At 44.3% G+C, this 12892-nt stretch overlaps 1 protein-coding gene across 5 annotated transcripts in view; it reads left to right on the forward strand.

The window, feature by feature from the left end:
- Positions 1-12892, forward strand: part of osbpl9 (oxysterol binding protein-like 9) — a 37118-nt gene that overhangs the window by 12550 nt on the left and 11676 nt on the right. For 2 of the 5 annotated variants that reach the window (XM_085450027.1, XM_085450025.1), the window contains exons 5-10: positions 4621-4697; positions 8070-8165; positions 8516-8563; positions 10633-10662; positions 10753-10803; positions 11310-11348. In XM_085450027.1, the coding sequence (XP_085306153.1) occupies positions 4621-4697; positions 8070-8165; positions 8516-8563; positions 10633-10662; positions 10753-10803; positions 11310-11348 (341 nt within the window). Of the gene's footprint in view, positions 1-4620; positions 4698-5652; positions 6052-6375; positions 7176-8069; positions 8166-8515; positions 8564-10632; positions 10663-10752; positions 10804-11309; positions 11349-12892 lie in introns of those variants that run through there. The other 3 variants (XM_085450029.1, XM_085450028.1, XM_085450026.1) reach the window with 3 other exon arrangements.

Raw genomic sequence — 12892 nt, forward strand, 5'->3', positions numbered from 1 at the left:
GTTATTTCAGGAATGAAACCGGTGTTTGTGTCAGGTTGAAAAGTCGCCAACGCTCATCTTCTTCTAATCTTCATTAAATGAGCAAAGTACAGAGTACTTTCCCACCAATCCACCTTCGATTAAGTAACCATTCAGAAGATTTCTGCACCACGCCGGGGGAGCTACAGGGTCAGAGTATTGGCAGCTTGTAGTCTAGCATCAGCCTTCTTGCTCAGACATGTGACCAGTCGTCTCATAGCATGTCTGAGGATAGCAGGAGGAGAAAGAAGTGGGCTGAATAATTAACACGGGGAAAAAGGAGCAGCAGCATAACGAAGAAGTGCTGAGCGTCATAAGCAGACGTCACTGACGGTTTAACATGAAGTCCTTGGGTTAAAAGTACAAAACTGGACATGATATTTGTCTGTGTTGGTTGTAACTGCACATGCACCATCTGTCGTGTGTCTACTTGTCTGTGAATGGCATTGTTTACAGTTTAGGTGACCGTAACTTTGTTCATATACTCAGCTGGAGCGGTTTTCCGGTCCGCGGGGCCGTTTTTTGTATAGTTGTTCATGTGGATAGTATCCTGGTCTCCTTAAGGGACAACGTAAGCGTTGTTGTTTTGGGTTCGGCACAAAATCCTTGCACATCCAGTTCTTTCATTTTCCTGATTGTTAGATAAGGAAAAACGGTTAAAACCACAAGAATCGAGCTTAAAAGTAGTGTGGAAACCACGCTGTGAGTTCTGACTTCACTTAAAGTTGGCCACATCCCCGGAGAGTCAAATACACAACCATTCAGCAGCTGCTCGGTGCATGTGGGGAGGGATTCATTGAAAAACTCAGTTACAGTGATATAATGATGTTGTGCAATCAGCAGGATACTGTAAAGAAGCTTGCAAAGATTTTCCTGCATTTTGAAGGATAACAGGAGGGAAAAATAATGTGTGACATCAAATTAATCATATTATTGAATTCATCTGTTTTCCCAACTTTTCACTTAGTCTCTCCTGTACACATCGGTCGATCCGCAGCAGGTACTTTAGCGTTCGTGAGACGAGCTGTATCCTGTGGAAAATTCTACCAACACATACCCTCCTTTGTAAATATGTTTTTCTAGTATCGGTTCCTTTTGCTGGATGTGAGGTGATCTCCGCTGTGCACCGCTGCTACATGTGTGGAAACTCGTCTTTATTTGGCAGCAGCATTTGGGGATCTTATTTTTAGCCGTTAGATTTTGCAGTGATTTCTGTTCTGTGTGGGAAAGTTTGTGGGTTTTCCTCTAATATTTGCAGCGCGTGCGAGTGGCTGACCTGAAGCTTGCTGGTGTGAGGTGCGGTCCCTCCCGTTCGTGCCTCTGATAGCCCTGCTGGGCCTCGCTGCCATTGCCCAGCTTTCAGTAACGGGTTTGGTCTGCACACGGCATCGTAAAACTTTAAGAGCGGGTTTAATGGCAGATTTGTGGACAAAGCATTTAACTTTCAGACTTTTGTCCTTTTTGTTCGGTTAAATTTGACGATACTGCAAAACTGCACGACTGGAATCCCCAAATTTCCTTAATTATTATCTTTATTTTATTTAAGGATATGAATTCAAACACATACTATAGATGCTGCTAACATTCACTGAAAACATTTGCATATTCAGTTTTGTCTTTTTGTTTTCTTTTTCCCAAAACTTCTGGAAATTGTTGAGAAGGAGGTCGAGTCATTGTCTGAATGTCCTCCCTCACACGCGTCTCACAGCAGGAGGCTGCTTGCGTCAGCTGCTCCTGAGTAGAGCACATGGCGGTCGCTCATTGTAAATTCACTGCACGATTACCTGCTCTTTTCTCACCTGGACACAAATGGGAATAACGCAGATATTGTACTGGGGAGCTTGCAGGTTAAAGATTGTTTAACGAGGCGGGCTGTTGCGTGCTCCCTTTTCTGTGTCACGTGTTTAAATTCTACAAAACGTGAATGTTGGTGGAGTATTAACAAAATAGGTTCCTGTCAGGTGGATGAATAATGTGCTCACACCTCCTTGGCAAAGCAAATCACAGCTCCAGATGTGAATCAGTAACTAGGACAAAGATTGGACTTGTGACACAGTTCCTGTATTAGCTTTTCTTGGATGGCCTGGCTGTCGTGAGTAGAGCTGAACAACATTAGCTGCAGCAGATCTGTTCCCCTGCAGAGTCGGAAAGTGAGAGGGCAGCGAGGTGCTGTCTGAGTGGATTGGCCCGAGCCTCGGCTGCCGTTTAATGTCTTTAAAAGCTTTCCTGTTGTAGCGCTCCTTAGCCTGCTCATCTGCTGCTCTGTCTTGTTTCCAGCTCAATGAAAGATGACTCTTACACAGGATGGAGTTTAGGAGCTAATTCAAGGACATATTTAGTTCTTTGTTAACAGCTTTTGGAGATTGATTGGAGACTGTATTGATTACTGTCCTCACCTGGAACATTAGCTGCTTTTTCTGTCCGGTCTTTGCACCTGACCTTTTCCAGCAAATTTCTGGTTTTGTGTTTTAAGCCAGCCAGTTAACACGGGTGTTTTCTTTTTGTTTTGTTAAATGGTTCAAATGATTCACAGGTCAGTGTTTTGTCTGCATATAATACACAAGTCTACACGGGTCTAGAAATAATGCTAAAGATGAGACATTTTGACAGGCATTTTTCCACCAACAAGGGGATTCCCAAAGAGGTTTGTGTGGAAACTTGGCATATCTCAGCATGGTGTGCAGTGTGTCCTTAAAAATAAATGAAGTGCAGGACTAAAAACGTGTCTGCAGCAGACGAACAGAAAGTCCTGTCCTTTAGAAACAGACAAACATGCATCTGACCCATCTACTGTTTGCTGAAGTCTCTCTGTGGGTGTCAAGAAGACGATCTGAAGATGGCACAGAAACTGGACTAAAGATCGTTGGCGACGGGTCTTCTGGAGTCGTGAATCCAAATTTGTGTCTGTAGCGATCTGTAATGGTAGAGCTATTGAGGGCTGCCAAAATTAATGGAACTGTCAGATTTGGATGCAGTAACACCTGGAAAGCATCTGTTTGGCTGCAGCTCTATTTTTCAGCATGACAATGATCCCAAACACTCGCCCAGTGCAGTAAAAGCTCACCTGGATAGAAAAACACTGTCAGCCATAGACTGGTCTCCTCAGAGCCGCGTGGGGTCATATTGACAGAAATCCACAAAAGGGAGCCATCACCCAAAAGCTTGAATGTCCTGCAGAAATATTCCTATTGTATAAACTCTGTGGGTTTTTTGCCTTATATACTGTAGTTCCATATATGTTTACACGTTTCAATAGATTTCTGAACCTGTTTCCCATTTTCTTAGCAAAAAGTAAACAGATTGGCTCAGACTTGGCACAGTGCTGTACAGCTTTAGCACCCATCCACTTCAGTTCATTCCGTGTCTTGGCAGGAAAATGCAATATTACGTATGCCAGTGGCAGGAAAAAGCATCCAGGAGCCTTTAGCAGTGTGTACTGCATGTGCCAGAGCCTGTTCTGGGTCATTGGTTAATGTCGCTGTCTTTGCTCCGAGGGTGCAGCCTCACTCTGCTCTGCTTCACACAAAGATGAGAATCAGTACTGTGGCAACACAGGAAAGGAGCTGTAAGTCCTCATTTTTACAATTGCCATAAAAGTTGGTCACTTTTATGGTATTGATTCAGCCATTACTGTCATGCAGACAAAGATTTTATGTCTGAATGAGTTAAATATAGTGAAGCGTATTTAAAAAGCTTCAGTTTTAATGTCTGTCTGTCAGACTCCTGCCTCATTGGGCATAATGAAGGTGGCGTGGCAGGAGGCCGCCCCTCCCTGAGCCTGGTTCTGTCGGAGATTTCTTCCTGTTAAAAGGGAGTTTTTCCTTCCCACTGTCACTAAAGCGCTCGCTCAGCATCTGTCGTTGTGATTTGGCGCTGTATAAATAAAATTGAACTGAATTCACTTTATAGGCCTCAAACGCCAATAAAACACCTTTTAAAAACTCTGACTGGCTCACACAAAGGAGAAAGAAACTGTGCACCTTTTGTTGTTGAGCAGTTTCGTGTAGTTGCACACTTCCTTCTAAACTGTAAAACATTTAGTGGGTGTAGTTCCTCTATGAAACCGCGCACCACGAGGTTAGTAGGTTTGGGCAAACCGGGTCATGATTTCCAGAGAGACAGAGTTTTGTTGTTGTTTGTTTTTTTTGGTACTGTGAGCACAAAGACCAAGTCCCATTTAGTTCCATTATATTCAGTGGAAGGCTCAAACATGCATAAAGATTCATTCAAATTCAAAGAGGCTTTATTGACATTTATGTTAATGTAATTTAGACACAGACCTATAAGCTCTGATGAATACTCTGATTAGAAGGGAAAGTTTGACATTTTGGGCGGCATGAGTTTGGTTAAGGATCGGTACAGCTCTCATGTATGGCACGGGGAACAGTTACCAGAATATCTCTTGGTTGCCGTCACCGAATGACATGAGAGAAATAAACCTGTAAACGTGTTTTCGCTGAAACTTTCTAGGTGAATATTCAGTGTCCCTCACTGCGTCACCAGTACTCATGTCATCTTAGTGCTCTCATTACTCTTTTCTTTCAATGGGCTTCAGATGGAAAACGTGGCTCACTGGGTGTGTCTCTGTGTTTCTGTCCTCAGCCCGAGATGCAGACGAGCGGGAGAAGTGGATCCACGCCTTAGAGGGAACTATCCTCCGGCACACCCTCCAACTCCGGGTATGAAACCAAGCGCTTCTTTGGATGTGTGTCTTTCTGTCTAATCCACTGCAGTTAACAGAGGAGTTGTTTGCTCCGTGGATCCTCTGGTGTTTGCCTGCCATTTATACAAATTCCCGTCGCACAGTTCGTATTTCCGAACTCGAGCGTGCCGCTCTTTGTGATACCTGAAGATGATCCTGGTTTAGATGAAGAGGTAAACGAGTTTGAAAACCCTGCCATGAAAATAATATCAGAGCTTTCACTGCAGTCTGTATTTGCATAAACTACACCCGAACACTCGTGATGGATTTGAATGGGCTTTGCAGGTTATCAGCACTTTAAGCTTTACGAGTATTGCTCGTATCTGTTTTTTCCTCAAGAGAGCAGAGCTGAAAGATAATTCACGTCTGTATTAAAGGGAAAAATGCTGACATTTGCGTCATCGTAGGCTGAGGATGTTTGGAAATACGTGGCCAGTCTGGACAGGTTTTAGGAGCAGGCTTTTAAGTTTAATGGAAAGTCTGCTCAGCTGCTGACCTGCTTGCTGCCATTTTTGTCCCACCGGCGTTTATATCTGTTTTTATGAGTGTAGAAATTGCTCCTCCTGCCCTGCAGTTGTTTCTTTGCTCAACCTCTTTCCCTGCTCTCCTCCCTCAAAACAAACCTTCCGCTATGCTCCCTCCCATCCTCATCCAGATACGCTTCTTCCTCCTCATCGCCTCTCTTCATCCTCATAACCAAGCTTTGCTCTCCCTCCCACCTTTCTTGTTCTGCTCGCCCTCCCTCTCTCCCTTTGGTGGCAAATCCGTTTGATGTGCTACGCGTGTGCCTGCGTGCTCGGTGCGGACACACATGCATGCGCACACCTATGCAGCGCTGCTGTCGAAGCATCATGTGACCCAGCTACCCAATCCAAGACCCGGTTGCTCAATCGGCCAAACATCTGCCTCGGCTGTCTCAGCCAATCCCCGTGGCTGTTAAAGCTCGTGCCTCTCAGCGCTTGCTGTTGGTTTGTGTGTTTTCTCGTCCGCCTGTGCGAGAGGAAGTGTGGCTTTCCTGTCAGGGCAGGGTCCTGGATTAAGTCGGCTCAGACCCAACGCTTAGCTGATAACTGCTGCTGAAGCCCCGCTAACAGTCTGAAGGCTGCTAGGGTTTACGTTGGCACACCGCAGTGGGGAGCAAAGGGAGGAAATTGTTTTGTTTGTCTGTGGTGCTGAAGGAGGAGGAAAGAATGTGACTTCAGCTGAGCTGGCGGTTTGTAGCTGTGGGGAAAACAGAGATACGGAGGCAGAGAAAGCGACCTTGCACTCTGCTAAATGGACTGAGAGATGCACTGGCTTATTGCAGCATGTCTATTGGAGCACAGCACCCAGTAAGTAACAGCACACAGACGGGCAAAAGCCCCGCTGCACCAGAGCGAGGGGAGAAGCTACGCGGCTGCAGCGCCACTGGGACAGCAGCATTTTTAAAGTGGGTCACGCTGAGTGGAAAGACAAATAGACAGGGGAGGGAGGGGGGAGTGTGCGAGGGCAGTGTTGTTTGTAAAGTCTGCTCTGTGGGTGTGGGGGGCGGGGTGGGTTTTTTTTTTTTTGTCTTAATTTAACACTGGAGGCCACGCTTAAACCTCCCTGCTGCTGTGTCACAGGGATGGACAGTCTGCGCGCTGCAAACGCGTGGGAGTGGAAGTCTGGGAGTATTTCCAGAACAGGGCAGAAGTGAGCACTACAGTGGCTGTTTATAAACCAACCACCTGCCTCTGACTTTCTGCTCCCAAACGTTAAAAGAAGAAAGAAAAACACTTCCCCTGTGTCACGTGTGTTGTCAAAACAGGACGCATCGTTTGCTCGGTGGTAACAGAGCGCCGGGCTGTTCTGCAGGTAGAGTCAGCTTTAAATACACATGGAGGAAAGTAGAGTCTTGTTCACTTCTGTTCTTTGACTTTTCACGCAGTGCAGAGTAAACGTCGAGGCTCAGGTGGTTCATCTCTAATCGGTCTTGTAACACTTTATTGTGAAATTAGTTTCCTGTAGAGATTTTCGCTCCGACTTGTTTCGCTGCGTGTCGCTGGTATCCTGATGCGATGCCTTACTGGAATAATACTCCACTTACATGTTTCCAGTGTAGCGAGTTATCCGGCAAGTTTCTTCAGGATTTGTGCCAGTCTGGGTGAAACCCCCCAAAGACGCACAGCAACAGCCTTTTTTTTTCTTCTTTGTTTTCTCTTTTTTTCGCTCAGGCCTTCATGCAGACAGCTACATTTTCCCCTTTAAGCTGAACAAGCACCTTTGATCCTTTTGAGGAAGTTTGCCCTCATAGCTTCATGGCTGCTGAGTGTATATGTTTTTCTGAAGCTTAAACTTCACCGACTTTGTGTTGATGGCTTTTCTTCACTTTCCTATCGGAGCTCATTCGTTTGCAAGAAAACGCGCCTCAAACTCGCGACGCAGCTGGACTCTGCAACATGGCAGCTCCAAAGCAGCAGTGACACCCACCACGGTTTGATAAGAGTTTGACTTCTGACAGCAGTTGTTTCGTTTTGACAGAGCGGCTTTTCAGGTGTTGTGCGTTTTTCCACGTAACTGCTGTAAAGTGGTAAAGTGCGTTGACACACGCCGTTAGTCATCTCCTGAGTCCGCTGGCTTGACGTAGGGCGGGTGTTGTGTGTTCGCGGGCACTCGGTGTCCTTGCTGTTGACAGCCTCGGTGATTAAATGGGGGTGAATTATTTTTTTTCCCCCGTTTTCCTGTCTTTTGGTTTTGTGTCACAGCTTACTGGATTGTTCTGGGTGCTTTGGTGGGTGCGCACAGACAGGCAGACAGATGCCTGGTCACGTCTGTTCTGCCAATAGTCTAGTAATTACCTTTTAATGGCTATTATGTAACAAAGTGTGTGTGTGTGAAGTCTGGGGGCCGTTAAAGGAAGCTAATTAACAAACAATGAATTTGAGTGCACCTCAGCCCGTAACCGAATGCTCTCCGGTCATGAGTCCTGATTTCAGCTTTGTTTCAGGGCCTGAAACGAGTTGGCCTCCATCAGGCAACCAGGCAGACCTGCTGGCCTTTCATGTAGACGAGCCTTTAAACAATAGTACTCATGTCTCCCTCACTACGGTACCTTGCTGGAAAATTCTCCTGAACTGTTGATGTTTCTCTCCACCGTTTTGTGTAACAGTTTATAAAGCCTACCTGACCAGGAGGCGATGGATATGAGAGGCTTTCCCCCCTTTATTTGTTTGTTTTTTTGGTAAATGAACAGATAAATATGTGAATACACGGCCCTGGATTTATGGACTGTGGTTTTGTGCTTTACTTTGAATATGCAAATACCTTTTGCAACACCTGCGTCGAGGACTGCACCGATGCTCAGCTGTGTTTCTTCCCTTGTCTTTAGGAGGCTGAGACGGGATTTGTTCCTAGTGTTCAAGACTTTGACAAGAAGCTAGCTGAAGCTGACGCCTACCTACAGATTCTGATTGATCAGTTAAAGGTAGGACACGACGGAAATCCACACCGTGAGGTAGATATAGATGTTGTAGATTTCAGTGGCTTCTCATCCTATATTTATAGATTGAATCTGTGTCAGCGAGCATTTCCTTGTCTACTTTTCGGTAAAGCAGAAGTTCTTGTGAGTAAGATTTGTGGTGACAAACCAGATAACTGTATTTAAAGAAAGTAGACACTGTCTCCAGCATCTTAAGGAAACCACGTAACATGTCCTTCCTTAGATAAGCTCTCAGTAGTTTTCCACTGTGTCATCTGTACAGTCATCTGACAGTGGAATAGCTCTTATTTCATGTTTCTGTTTTTTAACCTTTCTTTCATCTCTTGTCCACACAGCTGTTTGATGAGAAGATCAAGGACTGCAAAGAGGATGAATCACGCAGAGTGAGTATCAGCAGCGCAGCTCTGTCCTCGCGTCTCGCCTCTCCGGTCCAGCATCATTAGAGCCGCTGCTAACAAAGGAGCAGGGGGCGAATGGAAACTGATAGCTGTCGGTGTATCGCAGATATTTCTGTTCCAAACTGGCCTAAAGCAGCAGTGATTTCAGAAGTGATCCTCTTATTTCAAAAGCTAAAGTTCAGTCCCCTCGATATTTATTTATCAGCCATGAAGAATAAAAATTAATCCTTCAAGGAGTAACCCTTGAAGCGCTTTCCTTAACTGAGTGGTTTCAGCTTTATTTCAGGCCTGCTTAGAGTCCAAAATGACTGGATGTGCATTAGAAAATCCCAGAAACTCTAATAGTCATCAAACCACATCTTTATTTATGAATGCTGAGGTGTCAGAACTCCTTAATGGTACAGGGGACGTCATCAGACGTCGTCTTAATGGGGGAAAGATGCATGAAGAAGATCAGTAGTCCTGACAAAGGACTAGGGCTGCCACAAACGATTATTTTGATAGTCGACTAGTCACCGATTATTTTTGCGATTAGTCGACTAATCAGATCATCATCCATTAGACGTAAAACTACAGCTTATTGCACCAGCAGCATCTGCTCTTATATAACTACCGGTATCATTAGCTTACAGCTTTAAGTGTTTAAGGTATGTGCTAACTAAAAATAAAGACAAGATGATAGTTTATTGAATTTTAATGAAATTTGCAGATTGTTTCGGTGAAGATTAATAAACTCCTTGCTATCTAAAATATAACAGGACACTGGAGTAAATTCTGGAGCATCTCACACTTCTGATAATCAGCTGTCTGCTTGACGTTTATTCAGCTGTGTAAAAACTATAACTTTAGTCTCAGCCAAATCGATTTACTCAGGAACAAATAAAATACTAAAAAAAGCCAAACAATAACATTTTAAGTTATCTAAGTGACTCATATATATTTAACCTGAGTAGCGAAAGACGGCGGTGGGTTTGAAAACGATTTGCGGGGAGTCCGGTGTTCTCACGGCGCTAGTGAGCCTAGCCCCCGGCTCGCTAACGAGCTAGTGGGTAACAGATGTCTCCGAAAACGTCGGAGCGCTTTTGAAAATATGTGGTGTCCTGATAAACTGAGCAGATATTTGAGGTTTACACAGTTACATTCTCGCCTGAAAATATGTTAAACGTTTATTTTGTGACCCAGAAAGAATAATAAGAGTAACATTAAAACTAACTAGCTGCCGCCATTGTTGGAAACTGCGCTGGGCCGCGCTATGAATTCTGGGACACAGCTGCTTCTTCTTCTTCTTCTTCTTCTTCTTCTTCTTCGGGGTTTAACGGTAGCTGACATCCTTGTACATGCAATGCTGCCATCTTCTGTTTCAGTCCGTTATTACACTCTTAAATCCTGCTACTTATTCCTGCGTCTTTTGTGATCGTACAAAGTTTCAAACGACGCGTCGACTATTAAATCAGTCGTCGACGATTTTGATAGTCGACGTAATCGTGACTAGTCGACAAATCGTGGCAGCCCTACAAAGGACCCGTCTGTTCTCCAGTGTTGCTTTAAGCTTAACCAAAACTTGCCACCACCTCTACTCACACCATAGGTTGCCCTCAGCTTGGACCGAGCTGCTGGCGACTGCGAGGCTGATCGATTCAGTAGTTCAGTTTTTTAGTTTGTGGTTCATTTTCTCAGTCACTTAACTGACTAATGGACAATTTAAGAAGTACATGATGTAAAAAGGGGACTATTGTTCAAACTACAATCTTCCTTTCTCTGTAGCGCCTCTCAGGCCCGGTCAGTTCTCCGAGATGATCTTCTAATGTTTGAAGATTAGAGGTGTAAACGTTTAACCTTCAGGGCGTCGCACTAGCCTCTGGGGTTATATGTCCACTTCCTCTTTGAGTTTAACACCAGCTTTTGGTCACTTTACCTGGTTGCTTGTGCCGACTGCATCAAAGCTTTCACAGCTGGAGTTTCAAGCCCCGGCTGAAGCCAGTCAGGCGTCATTACTCGCATCAGTATTTCTGCTCTTTAACCTCATTTTTTACTTCTTTCTGTTCTTTCGACAGAAAATTGAACATTTGAAGGAGACTACTTGTGTAAGTCAGAGAATGAACACATTTTCCTTCCTGTTGGGTTTAGAAGTCACTTCCTTCCTAATTAATTGCTCTGTGATTTTTCCCTTTCAGAGTATGGTAGAGTCCATCAAGCACTGTATTGTACTGCTGCAGATTGCCAAGGTAAGCACAGCACGAGTCCACTCTCTGCAGTTTGCCATTTCTTCATAACCATTGTTCTTGTGAAACCACATGAGTGTGCACTGTGTTACCTCGCATCCCTGGGGTAGTTCCCTGCTTACACTTGCTATCTGGGTCGGTGGTTGGTGAGGGTGTTGTCCAGTGTTCGTTTCATCACATGTTCTGTTCAGCCTTCTGAAAGGAAGTGGAGCAATCGTTTCTGCTTTGTTAGCTGTTTGATAAGGAAAGCAAAAAACACACACGTGGATTATCTCACACAGTAGTGCAATCCTGTTGTTTTCACTACTGAAAGAAGTGGCAAGTCTGGATTTGACCGTGTGATGAAAGGATCGCTGTATGTGGCAACTTGGGGAAAGTTTTGGAGCTTAACGCGAGAGACCCGGGCCTCGTTTGCACCGCACCGCGGCAGATGCTCGCGATGCTTTTATGAAATGACTCTTGAACCTTCACATACAATGAGTCTAACACTGTCTTCTTAAAATTTTAAGGACCAAAGTAACGAACAGCAACACGCAAACGGACCTATAGTAAGTTTGACCCTTTCTGTCCATGACAAAAGTCGAAATCAAACAAACTGCTAACTTTCTTTTCTCGCTTAATAGACTCTCTCCTGTTAGACCAGCAGATGTACAGATCTGTTTAGTGCATGCAGTCTAATTTGGGTCTAAGCTTTCCTTCATGTTTCCTGCTGCCTTCTTCTTAATTAAATCAATATCTTCCTCTAAAATCTAATATTTATTTATTTTGTAACTATTTTTCCTTCATGAAGACATGAAATGTATATGTGCAAATGGTGCTACACAAAATGCACATTGAGTGTATATTAGTACATCTCAAAAATGTCAAGTATTGTGAAAAGTTTATCATTTTATTCAAAAAGGTAAACATTCATGTAAATGTTAGTATTTTGTTGACAATGGCCTATAACTGTTATTCAGTTCCTCAAATTATTGAAGTATTTCATTTTCAGTGTGAGTAAATTACTCTTCACTCTTAGTTTAGTAACCACAGTCGTTGGGAAGAACGCTGACTCGACAGCTGTCCAGATGAAGATCGAGTTTATGCCACAGCAAAGCTGTTTTGAAGCATGTTAATGGAAAGTGTGGTAGGAACAGTTGCACAAGCAGTAGCAATTACCTGAGCCGTGAGTGGATTGTCAGGAAAAGCGGACGGCGTCCACTCTTTAGGTAAGAGCGTTTCTAAACTCAAGCCATATATCTGATGGACCGCATACAGCTGCTTTAATCTTAAGTGGACCAGGAAAATTCCCCTTTCTGCCGCTGCACAGTTAATCCCAGAGATATCGCAATCTAAGGAAAAGAAGTGCAGTGGTAACAGTGGGTCATTTTTCCACACGATGGAGAAATGCTGCTGAAAGAAATTGATTAGCATAACTGTGTGGGCTCGTATTGTAAAGTGTAAATTCAGCTCATTGCCCAGACAGTCAGTTTATTTTCCTTTTCCCTTTTTGTTTCTTTGCTGCGGTCACATTTTTAGGGTGATTTTAGGGTGCCGTGCCGTCTGCTGGTGATGGTTGATCCACTGTGTTTTATCCACACTGTGGACAAGAGTGCGTCTGCCATTGTTCAAGAGGAATAGGAGAAACCCCAAAAATACAGATGATGTTCAGTGTAGTGTATAAGTCGGCATATGGAGATCCTTTTTGTTTGATCTGAGGAAGCCTTCTAATAATTTGACATACTGGCTGTTTGTAGCTGATAAAGGCCTGAAATATCTCACTTTACAGAATATATGAAAGTTTATCTCTTTAAATTAAATTATGAAAAATAAACCTTTACACAATACTCGGTGTTCTGAGATGCACTAGTGTAAGTGCACATGGGACACGTGTGATCGCATGCCTGCGTATACAAGTGTTGCCCATCACTTGTGGGGCAGGGATAGCTCAGTAGGTAAAGTGGTCGCCCCATGATCGGAAGGTCGGCGGTTCGAATCCACTTAACGGCTACCCTGAGGTACCCATGAGCAAGGTACCGTCCCTACACACTGCTCCCCGGGCGCCTGCTTAGTGGGCTGCCCACTGCTTCACTGAGTGAATGGGTCAAATGCA

Source organism: Copadichromis virginalis, linkage group LG23 (genome assembly GCF_057382275.1).
Source record: "Copadichromis virginalis isolate Kocher_CV1m ecotype Utaka linkage group LG23, C_Virginalis_male_GT1.1, whole genome shotgun sequence".
In the NCBI taxonomy this organism is placed as follows: Eukaryota; Metazoa; Chordata; class Actinopteri; order Cichliformes; family Cichlidae; genus Copadichromis; species Copadichromis virginalis.